At 41.0% G+C, this 17489-nt stretch overlaps 1 protein-coding gene across 1 annotated transcript in view; it reads right to left on the reverse strand.

Annotated features, from left to right (window-relative positions):
- Nucleotides 1-369: 369 nt before the first annotated feature.
- The window catches only part of CSE1L (chromosome segregation 1 like), a 50506-nt gene continuing 33386 nt past the window's right edge, over nt 370-17489 (reverse strand). The window contains exons 15-25 of the mRNA XM_003252910.4: nt 12629-12765; nt 11401-11504; nt 8390-8487; nt 7089-7239; nt 6740-6948; nt 5643-5740; nt 5460-5545; nt 4352-4433; nt 3019-3165; nt 2335-2566; nt 370-957 (exon numbers count right to left, since the gene is read on the reverse strand). Of these exons, the coding sequence (XP_003252958.1) occupies nt 868-957; nt 2335-2566; nt 3019-3165; nt 4352-4433; nt 5460-5545; nt 5643-5740; nt 6740-6948; nt 7089-7239; nt 8390-8487; nt 11401-11504; nt 12629-12765 (1434 nt within the window). The 3' untranslated portion in view covers nt 370-867. The remainder of the gene's footprint in view (nt 958-2334; nt 2567-3018; nt 3166-4351; nt 4434-5459; nt 5546-5642; nt 5741-6739; nt 6949-7088; nt 7240-8389; nt 8488-11400; nt 11505-12628; nt 12766-17489) is intronic.

Raw genomic sequence — 17489 nt, forward strand, 5'->3', positions numbered from 1 at the left:
TTGAAAAGTTCCAAGTAACCTCCACTCTCCAGGGAAGAGCAGAGATGAAAGAGATCAAAACATCCAGTCTCAAGTACTCTCGACCTACACCCCATTAAGCGAGGCAGAGCATTTCTCCCAGAGGAGCCACCTACCCAAAACTCACACTGCCACCTAGGAACTGCTATAGAAAATGGTAGTAATTAAGCCCCAAATCTGTATTAATGTCCCCTTCCCCCATATAAAAAAAAAAGACTAAATAATCTGAGTTTACATGATTTAGAAATTAGGATTTTATAGAGTCCAGGAAAGGAAAAGGAAGAAATTTAAAGAAATTCTTCATTTTTATAAAAGCATGAGAGAGCACCGAAAACCTGTCCTTAAGATGTCTTAGGTACATATTTTAGGATTTTTATTGCTGATTACAGATGTGAAACTATGAAATGTGCACTGCTTGGCAAGTAACACAAGTAATTCTTATTCACATTTCCAATAAAAGCGTAAGCAGACAAAAAATACAAAGGACGAGAAATACAAATAGCAACAGCTTCAAAACAAAAGGATTTAGTAAAAAAGTCTCCACAGTGTCCGTCAAAATTTAAGACTATCCAAACCGTGCAAATGCTCAACGCAAACCAACGCCACACACTGAACTATTAATACTTGCCCCTTGAAGTTGCAAACTAGAAGCCACCCACATAAATGTATGATCACACAAACCAACTAATTTGCTCAAAGTTCAGGTTAAAGCAACATTTAATATCCTTTACAAGATGGAATTTGTGACAAGTTCAAAAAGAAAACTTGCTTTGTTTTAATGCAGCTGTGCTCAGAAGTCAGTGATTTCCTAGGAAACCATCTGGGTTTAGCCAATTAGAAAAATGCAGTTTAAATCAGTGTCACACTGGCTGCCTGAAGGTACCCTTGGAGATACTGGAGCGCTTCTGCATTCAGGCTGGTGCTCACCATTGATGGAACCTACGAGAGATGGGAAACACACACTGGCTGTTGGAGATCTTGGTGCACCAATACAAACCCCATCTTCTACGGGAGAGCTGCCACAGCTCTGGGAAGAGCAGCCAGTCATTAATCACCATCCAAAGATTCTCCAGAAACTCAACTGCTTTTATACCTTCAAAAATAGGTCTAACGAATAGATCCATAAGGAATTACTATTATTAGGTGTGATGGTGGTATTGTGGTTAAAAGTCCTTACTGGTTAATGATGTAGAATAAGGTACTTACGGGTGAAACGTATGATGTCTAAGACTTGCTCAATACAGAGAATAAAAGGAGAAACAAATGAAACAAAACTGGCAAGATATTGGTAATTATTGAAGCTGGGCACATGCAGGCTTCATTATGCTCTTTCTATATATGTTTGAAAGTCTCCGTAATAATACAATGAAAAAATATATATACATATATATACACACACCACACACATACACATTTTTTAAGAAACAGGACCTCGCTCTGTTGCCCAGGCTGGACTGCAGTGGCACCATAATAGCTCACTGCAGCCCTGGCCTCCCAAAGCACTAGGACTACAGGCATAAACCACTGTGTCTGGCTTGAAAAATATATATTTTATCAGGTAACATGTAAGAACTCTATAATAAGTGCTGACAAAATGCAACTATACATTTATTATTAGGTTTATGCCATGATCTATTAATTTCTGAGTATGCTGCAATTAAAAAAAAAAAAACTGTGGCCAGGCTCACACTTGTAATCCCAGCACTTTGGGAGGCTGAGGGAGGAGGATGGCTTGAGCCCAGGAGTTGGAGACCAACCTGGACAACATAGGGAGACCCTGTCTCCACAAAAAAATAAAAAATTAGCTGGGTATAGTGGGTCCTAGCTACTTGGAAGGCTGAGGCAGGAGGATCACTTGAACCTGGGAGGTTGAGGCTGCAGTGAGCCATAATCGTACCACTGCATTCCAGCCTGGATAAGAGTGAGACCCTGTCTAACAAAATAAATAAATAAATATAAAAATAAAAAAATGCTACCACATTTTAATAGTAGATGGATTACTTCGATCTGGGAAATAAACTCTATAATAAGTGCTGACAAAATGCAACTACACAGCCATTAATACATTTCTATTGAAGGGATTTTTCCTCCTTTGTTCTCACTCCTAAATCCATTCACTTAAAATATATTTGTAGTACATAATACAAGAAAAAAAGGGCTCAGTGTTTTTAATTAAAGAAAATAAGCTTGCTGTAACTCAATGAGATTTAGTTTTATTACGCCCACCAATGAAAACAGACACCAGAACAAATACTATCCTTTTGCCCTCCCATTAAAGTCTCCATTTATCACAGAGTTCTTTGACAACACACTTACCCTTCCTGGACAGGCGGTAGACAACTTGTGAAGTGACTGTGCCAGGTGAATTTTGGGGTTGTTCACCATTTGACCTACAGGATCATGCTCTTTTTTCCCAGCAAATGCCAACTGTGAGAAGGCAGTCTGATATCCTGGTGTATCTTCTATGTCAATAAAATGTTCCTCATCTGGAATGGTATCATCTTCGGGTAACTCAAAAAGGCCAATCAAAGACTGTAATAATGGAGTCCTGGATTGGAAGAAAGCAAGAGATAAAAAGATCAAGAAAATACTCGGAAGACTTAAAAGCAACAATTGCTCAGAGACACAAAATTACAGACTCATAGTCTCAAGAATAAAAGGGGATCTTTGAAATTAAGATGGTTCTTTTCTTGGCTTATTCAGTTCTTCCCCTTAAAGATATGTCAGTTTAGTTGGGCTTCTGTCATAAAATTGTCTTAGAGATCACCTAGATCAGACTCTTAAAGGGGTCCATGAATCCCCCTGAAAAAGAACCAGGAAACAAGATCATTCTAGGCCCAGAAGGATCCAGAAATCATGTCTTGGATCTGATGGTTGCTTGTGGAGAAGCTGAGATCAGACCAAAATTCTCTTGGCCCCCAAGAGAATAAGCTTTGTTAATTTTGCAGTCATATGGGAAAGAAGCTATAACTTACAAAAACATTAAAATGAAGTACTTACCACAGCTTGGTATACTCAGTGTCCATCATTGGGGGACATTCTGTTAGTAATTTGGTTATGCCAACCGCACAGATCTTTTTCTCTACATTTCCAGATACTTTCTGAATTTCAGGAATAATAATTTTTTCCAAAACCATTCCAAACATTCTATTAAAGCAAAATAAATCAACTCAGTATTAGATTACCACTATAATGAAATAGTAAAATGCTTAGATGTTATTTAGTTACTTCTTATAATAAATTACTAAATAACAAGACTGCTGTTTTTGATCAGCTGAAGAGACTGAAAGTCAAAACATAAAAAAACCCCATCACACCCTCTACCCTGTAGCCAAATACCATAATCTCTTTTTTTTTTTTTTTTTTGAGACGGAGTTTCGCTCTTGTTGCCCAGGCTGGAGTGTTCTTTATCTTATCGTTGTAATTGTTTTATTCCCTACTAATGGGAAATGCCACCTAAATACATTCTTTGCATATATACCAGATAAGTCAAAAACAAAGTTAATTTATTGGTCCTAAGTATTTCTCATTTGAAAAATTCTGCTGTGTTTGCATTAGCAGCACATATACTAAAATTGGAACGATAGGAGAAGATTAGCATGATTTTTTTAAAAAAGGGGGAAGGAAAATTCTGCTGTTAGGTTTTTTTAAATTATACTTTAAGTTCTAGGGTACATGTGCACAACGTGCAGGTTTGTTACATATGTATACGTGTGCCAAGTTGGTTTGCTGTACCCATTAACTCGTCATTTACATTAGGTATTTCTCCTAATGCTATCCCTCCCTCTGCCCTCCCTCCCCCTGCCCCCCACCCCACGACAGGCCCCGGAGTGTGATGTTCCCCGCCCTGTGTCCAAGTGTTCTCATTGTTCAATTCCCACCTATGAGTGAGAACATGTGGTGTTTTCTGCTTTTAGTTTTAATAAGGCAGGCTCCTGGAGACAACACTGACCATTTAACATAATATAGAACACTGGCTGTGGAGAATGCCAGTGTGTAGAGTACAGGGTCCTCTAATCTAGAGGATTAGAAAAATGATTCCAGGGTGTTTTTTCTTTTTTTGAGATGGAGTCTCACTATATTGCCCAGGCTGGTCTCAAACTCCTGAGCTTTCTCCCTCCTCAGCCTCCTGGAGTGTTGGGATTACGGGCATGAGCCACCACGCTGGGCCAGGATTACTTTTTCTTTACACCCAATACCTAAGAATATTTTGAAAACCATAGACACTATCTGCATACCAAGAACCACAACATCATCTATAAGACAGAGATACTGATTTGTACTAAAAAAAAGTCAGAACATTTTCTTCCTTTAAAAAATAATAAAAACTTACTTTGGTTGTATGCCATCAAATATTTCTTGTAGTGCTAGTGCCCCATATTTTATGCAATACAAATTAATAAAGACTAAAAAACCTGTTGAAAGAAGATGCAGAATATCAGCATAGAGAACTCACGCACTGAACTGGTAACTGATAAGTCTGCAAAATAAACCTATGCATAATCATTAACATCCAAAGGCTGTGGTATCAATACTTGCCTTCTAGTAAATAGAAAACTTGTCTTTCTATCATAGACCTTTACATGCTGTCTGTCTTTGATTTATATTTCCTTATAATATTCTCTCTATTGAAAAAATGTTTTGGTATCCAACCATAAACCAACCTCTGGAACACAGTATGACTGACACTAACTTAATGTTTGGAGAACACAAACATCTTAAAATATTTTCTTTTTTCTTGTGAGAAGGTTTCACTCTATCACGTAGGCTGGGTGCAGTAGCATGATCACAGCTCACGCAGCCTTAACTTCCCAGGCTCAAGTGATCCTGCCACCTCAGCCTCCTGAGTAGCTGGGACTACAGGCACACACCACCATGGTTGGCTGTTTTGTAGAGACAGGGTCTTACCATGTTGCCCAGGCTGGTCTTTAACTCCTGGGCTCAATGAATACTCCCACTTTCACCTCCCAAAGTGCTGGGATTACAGATGAGAGCCACCGCACCAGGCCCTTAAAATATTTTTTTTTTTTTTTTTTTTTGAGACAGGGTCTCACTCTATCACCTAGGATGGAGTGCAGTGGGTGTGATCTTGGTTCACTGCAGCCTCAACCTCTGGGACTTAGGTGATGCTCCCACCTCAGCCTCCCAAGCAGCTGGGACTACAGGCACATGCCACCATGCCTGGCTAATTTTTTTGTACTTTTCATAGGGACAGGGTTTCACCATGTTGCCCAGGCTGGTCTCGAACTCCTGAGCTCAAGCGATCCGCCTCCCTTGGCCACCCAAAGTGCTGCGATTACAGGCGTGAACCGCCACACGTGGCCAAGTATTTTTGCATAAAGTTTAAAATGGATAAAAAATGTATCTGCAACCATAAAGTCTAAGGGTTTTAGCTACCTTCTTTCATTACTTCTGCAGAACATCCAGATTATTTTACTTACTCTTGATAAACTTGGTTGTTTTGGAATTCTGAAGTCTCTGGAATAGCAGAATGAAGATTTGTTTCCTATATTGGTCAACTGATTCACTAAAGAATTAAAAAAAATCAACGATATAAATTTAGCACTTTTCTGAGCACCTGACAAAATTTCTAAATAAATGCAGAAAGTTCTAGTTATACTCACGGAGGCATGTGCTCTATTATACTGTTTAGAAGATAAAAACCTTGGTGGTCATTTGCTTTGGATGCAATCAGCTTCTGAAAGACACCTAGTAACCCAGGCTGTTAAGAAATGAGAGCCAACAGAAAATAGTTAACAAACAGGAATAATTATTCGAAAAGTTAAACATAATATATGTCTTAAAACAGAGTTCATACTGTAATAATCTATCCTTTTCTCTTTAATTATTTCTGAAACATATGGGGAAAAATTCCTCCCACATAGCCATTAATTTTTTTTTTTTTTTTTTGAGACGGAGTTTCACTCTTGTTGCCCAGGCTGGAGTGCAATGGGGCGATCTTGGCTCACTGCAACCTCTGCTTCCCAGGTTCAAGCGATTCTCCTGCCTCAGGCTTCTGAATAGCTGGGATTACAGATATGTGCCGCCACACCCACCTGATTTTTATTTTTAGTAGAGATGGGGTTTCGCCATGTTGGCCAGGCTGGTCTTGAACTCCTGACCTCAGGTGATCCGCCCACCTCAGCCTCCCAAAGTGCTGAGATTACAGGTGTGAGCCACCACGCCCGACCAAAGTTAAGTTCTTAAAATCAACATGTTTGGCTCTGTTTTTAAAATTTTCAATCATGGATATAAAAAAAGGATATAGAATTCTAATAAAACATACCATAACATTTTCTACTAATTATTTCCCTTATTATTATTATTATTATTATTTTTTTAAGAGACAGGGTCTAGCTCTGTTGCCCAGGATGGAGTGCAATGGTGAGATCATGGCTCACTGCAGCCTTAAACTCCTGGGCTCAAGCGACCCTCTCACCTTAGCCTCCCAAGTAGATGGGACCATAGGCATGGTCCACTGTGTCCAGCTAATTAAAAAGCTTTTTTTCCCTTTGTAGAGATAGATCTCACCACGTTGCCCAGGCTGGTCTTAAACTCCTGGGCTCAAGGGATCCTCCCACTAGAGGCTCCCAAAGTGGTGGGCTTGAGCCACTGCCCCCAGCCTTAAATTTATTTTAAATAAAAAAATTTCAAACATCTGCCATACCCAGTTTCTCCAAGCTACTTTATAAAATTACAGTTATATCAAAACCTGACTCACAATTTTGTCAGCTGCAGCACTTGCTATTGTGTTTGAACCACGTTCTAAGAATGCTTGGAGAAGCCTCACTAGAGCAGGAATATTTCCTGTTCTTTCCCAAAGCACTGGCTGAAGGAGATGAGGAAATAAGGCCATATAGGAAGACGGGATGTCATTTTTGTGTGTTTCCAGAAGCAAAGACATCACTTGAAAGACATACGGAATAAATTCTGTTGATAAAAGTAAAAACAGAGCTGTGAGCTTCAGAGGGAATGACTGACACAAAAGGCCCACATCGCTTAGGTAGGCTGCATTTTATAGCCATGTTAATTTTATTCCATTACAAAGAAAATAATTCCCGTTAACTTACCTTGCACATCATTTTGTAAGATTTCAGTAAACACCAAAAACAAAGCCTCTTCAAAATTTACAACAGCAGCAGGGTTAGCTTTGCAGGTTATTCTTATGGATAAGCATATTGCTTCAAACATGTAGTGATTAAAGTGAGGTTTGCTTGGGTTCTGAAATTAAAAAAAAAAAAAGCTAATTATACTAATAATCCACACCTAACCTTTATAAAACACATTTAAAACAGAGGCCATCTTATTTTTTAAAAATCAAAACAAAAAAACACCAATTACACCAATCTAGTGCTTGTTCATTTGAATTTTTTTTTAATGGCCCAAAGTCCACCATGAAAAAAATACTTCAGAGTTACAGAGTTGCTTATACAAACCTCAGCTCCCAGAGCTGTAAGTAACTTGTCTTAAACCCACGTGCCCTTGCAGAGAAGAAATACTAAGTCCTAGTAATGCCACTAAAGGCCTTAACTTCTGTGGGCCTCAATGTCTATGTCTACTGAGTGATGATCCCCCAAATGAGTAGTTTTTCATGTTCTTTTTAAGCAACAAAACCCCGTTTTTCTTTAAACAAGTTCTTGGAAGGCTATTAGCATACAAATCTGACTCAATCAGAACATGAGATTGTATACATATGGGAGGCGGAGACTTGGGTTCCCTTCCCTCTCCATCCCTCAAGGCCCTAAGTGGTCCAAAGACCCTTAGCCCTAACTCGGTTGAACAATAATCATTCTGTTCTCCAAAATCCCTCCAACACTTCCTATGAATTGATCTAATTCTCATAAGATCAAGAATAGCATCTAAAAAGGAATTCTGTCAGCCTTAAATGGATTTTTTATTTTCTAAAACTTAGTGTTAATAAACATGAATCTAAGTATCTGTAAAATTTTGATCAAAGAGTAAACTTTCCTTTTGAGAAATAAGAGTAAGGAAGAAAAGACAACACAAAGGATTTTAATCATCACTTCATAGAAGTCCAGACAGCCTCTTTTATATCCATTTAGTGCAAAGCCTACTTAACTCCATTTAAGGTAATTTTGGATCATCTGCACTTTCTTTTTCTACAATAAACATGTTACTTTTGTTATGAGAATGAAAATGTATTCAAGCTTCTAGCATACACTTAAAGGTGACTGCTATTATGTCTCCAATCTAACAGCATGCCCACACTTTCAGAAAAGTCCATTAGCAGCTGGTCAGTAAGAATTCACAGACCTTCTCTAAAGCTTCACGTAATGCCAAAGAGTTCTGAGGCCCAAACAGTTTGGAGCAAATAAAAAAGGAACCCCACTTTCAAAATTGGCTCTATTACCTTACTAACAGCTAATAGCTTCTGTGTAAGCTGAGTGATGAGAGTAGGGATGTAGGGGATTATGGCTTCTTGTAGGAGAGAAAAACTTCTCATGATAGCTGTAAAATATAAAAACAGCAAAAACAAATAGAATTTAGTTAAACTTCAGAATAAGAGAGCAACTGGGGGGAAAAAAGCACACTAATTCATCAACTAAATTTTAAGATGCTTAGACAACCCCAAGATAGCTCTCTACATTTAAAAATAATCTAAATTTCCCTTCCTTTTAAAATTAGGACAGGGGTTGGCAACAAAATTTAGCTGGGAAATACTGAGTATTTCTAGAAGGCTCAAGGTTTAAAAAATAATTAACTAACGAGGTTGACTAAGAGGAAGAAACAGTGAGCTGACATGAATGGAGCAGGTGAGTCTGAGAGAGAACTGTTTGGGGTCTCTTTCTCTTAGAAATCAGTAGCAGAGGCCATGCTTGGTGGCTCACACCTGTAACCCCAGCACTTTGGGAGGCCGAGGCTGGCGGATCACTTGAGGCCAGAGTTTGAGACCAACTTGGCTAACATGGCGAAACCCATCTCCATTAAAAATAGCAAAATTAGGCCAGGTGCGGTGGCTCACGCTTGTAATCCCAGCACTTTGGGAGGCCGAGGCGGGCGGATCACGAGGTCAGGAGATCGAGACCATGGTGAAACCCTGTCTCTACTAAAAAATACAAAAAATTAGCCGGGCGTGGTGGCGGGTGCCTGTAGTCCCAGCTACCCGGAGAGGCTGAGGCAGGAAAATGGCGTGAACCCGGGAGGCGGAGCTTGCAGTGAGCCGAGATTGCGCCACTGCACTCCAGCCTGGGTGACAGAGCGAGACTCCGTCTCAAAAAAAAAAAAATAGCAAAATTAGCCAGGTATGTGGTGCACGTCTGTAGTCCCAGCTACTTGGGAGGCTGAGGCATGAGAATCACTTGAACCTGGCAAGTGGAGGCTGCAGTGAGCCAAGATCATGCCACTGCACTCCAGCCTGGGAGACAGAGCAAGACTCTCTCTCTCTCTCTCAAAAAAAAAAAGAAAAAAAAAAAAAAGAAAAAAGAAAAAAAAAGAAATCAGCATTAGAAAATGTTTAGCCCTAGCCTAAAGGAAACACGATCACAAACTACAGGAAACTGAAAGAGAAAACTGCCTATCCACCTCCCTCAAAAAAAAGGGAGATTAGGAGCCTAAAAAAATTCTAAAAATACATGTAAAGCTACAGAGAGTCCAAATTGCAAAAATATTGCTCAAAAGACCATAAATGGGTTAAAAATAGGAAGCATGGGAGAAAAATAAATTTGTCAGCTAAAAATGTATGAAAGCTCTCTTTCCACAAATAACATTTCCAAAATAAATGTTTACTAAGCAGAGCCCCAAATACATGCCAAGCACAAAGGACAGAAAGCTATCTGCTCTTGCCTCCTGAACTTTGCACGTTTCCTCCTCTACCATAGCCAAAGACTCATCCACCCTTCAACAGATTGCTACCTATCCCTTACACCTAACATTTGGTTAGGTCATATCTCAGCTCAGACATCACTTCCTAGAGAAAATCCTTCCCTGACCTGGGTTAAAAGGGTTAGAAGATAAATTGGTGCTCCTCCACTAGGCTGGCGCAGAATTATTTCATTCACTCATACAACTGTACAGAGAAGGTATTACATACTGTGTATTTTTCCATACCCTAAAAACACAGTAATGAAGATTACAGACTAGTTAGCTGCTCTCATAGAAATGGACATTAAGGCCGGGCGCAGTGGCTCACAGCTGTAATCTCAGCACTTTGGGAGGCCGAGGCGGATGGATCACCTGAGGTAGGGAGTTCAAGACCAGCCTGACCAACATGCAGAAACCCTGTCTCTACTAAAAATACAAAATTAGCTGGGCGTGGTAGCACACGCCTGTAATCCCAGCTACTCGGGAGGCTGAGGCAGGCGAATCGCTTGAACCCAGGAGAGTGAGGCTGCAGTGAGCTGAGATTGCGCCATTGCACTCCAGCCTGGGCAACAAGAGTGAAACTCTATCTCCACAAAAAAAAAAAAAAAAAAAAAAAAAAAGACATTAAACAACAGTTAATTACACAATTATACATCATTGTTGGGGGAAGGATTGTGTTGGAAACATACACCCAGATACACACATCCACTCTAGGATTTCTGATCCAGACTAGAAGGATCAGGGAGTTTCTCTGAAAAGTGCTTCCTACGACCCAATGCGCTAGGCTTTTGGGATGTGACAGTGAAAAACACTGAGACTGTCTCTAAATTCAGAGCTGGCATCAGGACACCCAACTAATGTAGTGCCTGGTGGATAGATACATCAGCCTGTGTCCTTGGCAGTATGTAAGAAGACACGATTTGTGTAGAGTCTACCACAGGCCCCACATTTCACCCCTACCTAGGTGAGCATGCAGTTAATAAATGTTGCATGATCTCTTCTTTGCCTTAAAGAAACTCAATCTAGGGAAGGAAAAAAAGGCTTTGCTACATTTTCTGTAATGAGAGGTTCCATATCAAATTAAGATTACTGTTGGCCAGGTGCAGTGGCCTCTAATCCCAGCACTTTGGGAGGCTCAGGCAGGCAGATATTTGAGGTCAGGAGTTTGAGACCAGCCTGGCCAACATGGCAAAACCCTGTCTCTACTAAAAATACAAAAATTAACCGGGCATGGTGGAGTGTGCCTGTAATCCCCAGTTACTCGGGAGGCTGAGGCAGGAGAATCGCTTGAACCCAGGAGGAAGAGGTGGCAGTGAGCTGAGATCAAGCCACTGCACTTCAGCCTGGGCAACAGAGCAAGGCTCCATCTCAAAAAAAAAAAAGATTACTGTTAATAGTAAACAAGATAATGTTTTTCATTTTGAAATATCTAAACTAACTTACTACTTGGTAAACATTATATGGTTCATAGACTGTATAACCTGAAGTATAACTCAGAGTGCTCACCCTCACAATCTGAGATTGGATACCTGTAGTCTGCACACCAAGGAAACAGCCTACCTTTCATAATATATTCATTTTCTGAAGAGCCAGGAAGTGTGAGAGCTTTGAAAAGGTTTGTTAGCAGAATCTCAACAAACGGTGCGATTTCTGCAGCTGTAAAGCTATAGATGAAAAAACAGCTTTCAGTCACTACCAACTCTTGAGCTTGTCACTGCGGATTACCCTTGGCAACCACTATGTCACCCTTCTCAGCATAAAACTGAGTCATCTCCCACCACTGACAATTGATAGACAGTTTAGGAAAATAATTTTTTTTACATGTGCTCATGTTAGGCTCCTAAGAAGGCACATCGAGAACCAAACACAACTGAACCAAAAAACCAGCTAAACCCAACAACATCTAAAGTTGAAACAGTTGTCCCTGGTTTGTATCTATTACCACTGAGAACAGAACTCAGAATCTCAGGGGCCTCTGTCATTTATTTTGTTTTTGGAGGTGGAGCAAGATTCAGAACATTTTTCTGCATAAATTCTGGGCCTGAATATAGGTACTGGCTTGACTCACCTCAAAGGATGTCCTTTCTACCCTTAACTGGCCACTGAGAGTATCTGTACTTCAAGTTCTTGATGAAGGAAAGAACCTAGAACCGTTTTCCATCTCTTACCCAAAGCTCAGTTTCAAGAAATAATACTGTTGAATAGTGGCCTGAAAGACATGCAGACCATCCATTCCTCTACGTTTCATCCTTGGTTCAGGCCAGAAGAGCTATTTTCTTGGCCCCTAGTGAATTACTTTCATTCGGTTAGGTCATATCTCAGAAGTAAGTGACATTACGCAAATAGCCACATGAAAATAACTGTTACATGATGTTGCTGAGAACACTACTACTACTATTGTACAGTATTCTCTGCTTTAACTTTTATCTCATAGACCCTGTGAAAATTTTAACTCCCCAAGTTTCCCTCTTTGCCTTGGCTGCTAAGAGACTCCAAATAAAATTTGGAGTTTCTTGAACTACTATATAGGATCCTTTGACACACATTTCTGTTTATTAACTTTATCCCAGTTATTTTCCTTGGCTCCAGTTTATTTAATTGTATTGTCATAATGCAGCTATTTTAGTAAGCAGCCTCAAATCCTTTTAGAATGAGACAGAGTATAAAGGAATAAAAAGCAGACATTTGTTTTCCTACTAGTGAAATTATGAAAACATTCAGACGTATCTTTGACCAGCACAGTACAGCCCCTACCCCAGGCTAAAAAACTTTAGAATGAAATACTCACAGAGTGGCATTGTTAGGCCCTCGCATAGTAAAGAGCCGTTCAAGAGCATGAGCTGCATAAGTATGAACAACAATACTTTCAGCTTGAAGATGATTAATCAAGAGAGGAATCGAGACTAAAAGATGTTCTTTTGGCACCTAAAAAACACAATAATACACATGCTCTAAATGCAATGATTCCATATTTGAGCAAAAGACAATTGGAAGAGAAGGGCCTGTTGATTTAAATAACAATTTGCTATTTTTAAGCTCTGTTATAATAGGAGATGATGCTGCCCAGAAATCAAAACTTTTACTTGCACATAATGGTGCAATTTCCACTTTCTAAATTCTCCTTTTGAGAGCACAAAACTATGAAGATAACATCTATGAGGATAAATCAACATACCATAAAATAATAATATCACAGAGAAGCAGACTAAGATTTCACCAAACTTAAGAATCATCACTAGCAGATATTTCTTAAAAAAGTTATTTAACCTTTTTGTGTCTCATTTTTTGTTCTCTTCCCACCCCCAAAAAGCAACAAATACAAGAACAATCTTCATTAAAAACCTCTAAATTTGAAACATTCATTAGTCTAAACTAGAAAAGCCTGCTGGGTGTGGTGGTTCATTCCTGTCTATAATCCCAGTACTCTCGGAAGCCAAGGTAGAACAATTGCTTAAGCCCAGGAGCTCAAGACCAGCCTGGGCAACATAGAGAGACCCCATCTCTATAAAAAAAAAATTAAATAAAAAATTAGCTGGGCATGGTAGTGAATTCCTGTAGTCCCAGCAACTTGAGAGGCTGAGGTAGCTGGATCGCTTTAGGCACTAAATGAATAACTCAAAAATGATGTTAGGCCGGGCACAGTGGCTCACGCCTGTAATCCCAGCACTTTGGGAGGCCCAGGCGGATGGATCACGAGGTCATGAGATCGAGACCATCCTGGCTAACATGGTGAAACCCCGTCTCTACTAAAAATACAAAAAATTAGCCAGACGTGGTGGCATGTGCCTGTAGTCCCAGCTACTCGGGAAGCTGGGGCAGAAGAATCACTTCAACCCAGGAGGCGGAGGTTGCAGTGAGCCGAGACTGCACCACCGCACTCCAGCGTGGGCAACAGAGCAAGACTCCATCTCAGAAAAAAAAAAAAAAGATGTTAGTCTCAAAAAAAAAAAAAAAAAAAAAAAGTTAAGGACAAACAGTCATGAAGTAGCTGGGTATGGTGGAGCATGCCCGTAATCCCATCAACTAGGGAGGCTAAGGCAGGAGGATCGCTTGAGTCCAGAACTTCCTGGCTGAAGTAAGCTATGATTGCACCACTGCACTCCAGCCTGGGCAACAGAGCAAGACCCCATTCTCAAAATAAAACAGAAAAGGCTGGGCGCGGTGGCTCACGCCTGTAATCCCAGCACTTTGGGAGGCCAAGGCGGGTGGATCACAATGTCAGGGGATTGAGACCATCCTGGCTAACACAGTGAAACCCCGTCTCTACTAAAAAATACAAAAAAAATTAGCCAGGCATAGTGGCGGTCGCCTGTAGTCCCAGCTACTCGCGAGGCTGAGGCAGGAGAATGGCATGAACCCAGAAGGCAAAGCTTGCAGTGAGCCAAGATCGTGCCACTGCATGACTTGATCGTGTCACTGCACTGAGGACAGAGCGAAGACTCCATCTCAAAACAAAGAAACAAATAAAAAACAGAAAAATGAAACCCATAGTATGATGTCATTTATACAAACAAAAATTTAAAACCTAGGCCAGGCGTGGTGAATCACGACTGTAATCCCAGCATTTTGGGAGGCCAAGGCGGGTGCATCACCTGAGGTGAGGAGTTCGAGACCAGCCAGGCCAAGATGGTGAAACTCTGTCTCTACCAAAAAATTGCTGGGCGTGGTGGTGGGCACCTGCAGTCTCAGCTACTTGGGAAGCTGAGGCAGGAGAATGGCTTGAACCTGGGCAACAGAGCAAGACTCCATCTAAAAAAAAAAGAATTAAAACCTACATGATACTAAATGATTTTTGCAGAAACATAGTAGTGAGAGCGTAAGAAAAGCACTTCCATGGGTGTAAAATACACTGACTTCATTACAGTAATTACCTATAGAGAGAAAGGGACTGACTGGGTAGGAAGCACCTGGAGTACCTCCACTGTATATGTATCTATAAATAAATATGGCCTGGAGTTTTAAGATTTGTGAGGATTATTTCAGTAATCATCATACTGTTTTATTCCTGCTTGTGTGTTTAAAATATTTTGCAAGACGGCACCATTGTTACTGGGCAAAGACATCAAAGGAATAAGATGAGTGTACATTTTGATTTTTTTCTCAGTACAATTAAAGTGACCTAGGCGTTAAGAATCAGAAGAAAAACTACATGTTCTCTAAAAATCAAGACCAATAATCAGATAGAAAAATGGGCAAAAGAATATGAATTCAGGGCCGGGCGTGGTGGCTCACGCTTGTAATCCCAGCACTTTGGGAGGCTGAGGCGGGCGGATCACGAGGTCAGGAGATCGAGACCACAGTGAAACCCCGTCTCTACTAAAAATACAAAAAATTAGCCGGGCGTGGTGGCGGGCGCCTGTAGTCCCAGCTACTCAGAGAGGCTGAGGCAGGAGAATGGCGTGAACCCGGGAGGCAGAGCTTGCAGTGAGCCAAGATCGTGCCACTGCACTCCAGCCTGGGCGACAGAGCAAGACTCCGTCTCAAAAAAAAAAAAAAAAAAAAAGAATATGAATTCACAGTTCACAGAAAAGAAATGAAAATGGACCCTTCAAATGGAAAGATGCTTAACTGAACTCAAAATAAAACAAATGTAAATTAAAACTGCAATGAGATACCATTTAAGATTGGCAAAATTCCAACATTCTCTAACTGGGGAAGCAGGTATTCTCTATAGTTTTTCTCAATTGATTTTTTAAAAGTAATGCAATGTGGCTGGGTGTGGTGGCACGTGCCTGGGTTCCAGCTACTCAGGAGGCTGAAAGTGGGAGGACTGCTTGAGCCCAGGAGTTCAAGGCTGCAGTGAGCTGTGGTCAAGTCACTGCACTCCAGCCTGGGCGACAGAATGAGACCCTGTTTCAAAAAATATAGAAATGGGCCAGGTGTGGTAGCTCACGCCTATAATCTCAGCACTTTCAGAGGCCGAGGCAGGGGTGGATCACCTGAGGTCAGGAGTTTGAGAGCAGCCTGGCCAACATGGTGAAACCCTGTCTCTTCTAACAACACAAAAATTAGCTGGGCATGGTGGCAGGCACCTGTAATCCCAGCTACTCAGAAGGCTGAGGCAGGAGAATCACTTGAACCTGGGAGGCGGAGGCTGCAGTGAGCCGAGATCGCACCACTGTACTCCAGCCTGGGCAACAGAGCGAGACTACCTCTCAAAAAAAGAGAGAGAAAGAAACAATAAACTAAGTAAAAAATATAAAAAATTAACCAAGTGGTGTGGCACACACCTATAGTCTTGGCTACTCAGGGAGGCTTAGGCAAAAGGGCCGCTTGAGCCTACAAGTTCAAGGCTGCAGTGAGCTATGATCATAGTAGTTCACTCTAGACTGGGCGACAGACAGTGAGACCTTGTCTCAAAAATAAATGAATAAGGCTGGGCGCAGTGGCTCACGCCTGTAATCCTAGCACTTTGGGAGGCCGAGGCAGGCGGATCGCCTGAGGTCAGGAGTTCGGGACCAGCCTGACCAACATGGAGAAACCCCGTTTCTACTAAAAATACAAAATTAGCCAGGAGTGGTGGTGGATGCCTGTAATCCCAGCTACTCAGGAGGCTGAGGCAAGAGAATCGCTTGAACTCGGGAGACACATGTTGCAGTGAGCTGAGATTGTTCCATTGCCTGGGCAACAAGAGCAAAACTCTTGTCTCCAAAAAAAAGAAGAATAAAACAAAAATAAACAAATAAATAAAATGGCAAAATTTCTATTATGTAAAGTATATCTCAATTTTTAAAATGCTATTTAAAAAATGTTGACAATGTAACGTTCTCCTTCATCTGAATCCACTGATCTGTCTTAACATCATTAAAAATGGATAACCAGGGCCAGGCGTGATGCCTGATGCCTGTAAATCCAGCTACTTGGGACGCTGAGGCAGGAGAATTTGCGTGAACCCAGGAGGCGGAGCTTGCAGTGAGGGAAAAAAAAAAAAAAAAAAAAACCAGAACAGATATTGTGTATATCCTGATAAAATGAAACAAAGTATACCTATGATGCTTTCTTGTGTCACCCCCGACCAAGGAATCTAAGTCTAATCAAGCCCCCAGATTTACCAATATAGAAATATGGGGACTAGAGGGACAGCATAAACTTCAGGAGACCCTTGAACAACACAGGTTTGAGTCTTGCTCTGTTGTCTAGGCTGGAGTGCAATGGCACGATCTTGGCTCACTGCAACCTGCGCCTCCTGGGTTCAAGTGATTCTCATGACTCAGCCTCCCGAGTAGATGGGATTACAGGCATGTGCCACCACATCCAGCTAATTTTTGTATTTTTAGTAGAGATGGGGTTTCGTCATGTTGGCCAAGGTGGTCTCGAACTCCTGACCTCAAATGATCTGCCTGCTTCAGCCTCTCAAAGTGTTGGGATTACAGGCACAAGCCACCGTGCCTGGCTGGATTTGTTTTAGACCAAATGCAAATAGAAAACACAGTATTCCTGGGATGCAAAATCTGTATGTGGAAGGCTGGCTTTTCATATATGAGGATTCCACAGGGCCAAATGTGGGACCTAAGTATGCATCAATTTTGGGATATTCAGGCGTCCTGGAACCAATATCCCTTGAATACTGAGGGATGACTGTATACCATTAGGATGCAATCAGCCAAAAGTAAAATGTGATAAAGTCTCTAAGATAAATGAGTGTTTTC

Source organism: Nomascus leucogenys, chromosome 13 (assembly GCF_006542625.1).
Source record: "Nomascus leucogenys isolate Asia chromosome 13, Asia_NLE_v1, whole genome shotgun sequence".
Lineage (NCBI taxonomy): Eukaryota > Metazoa > Chordata > Mammalia > Primates > Hylobatidae > Nomascus > Nomascus leucogenys.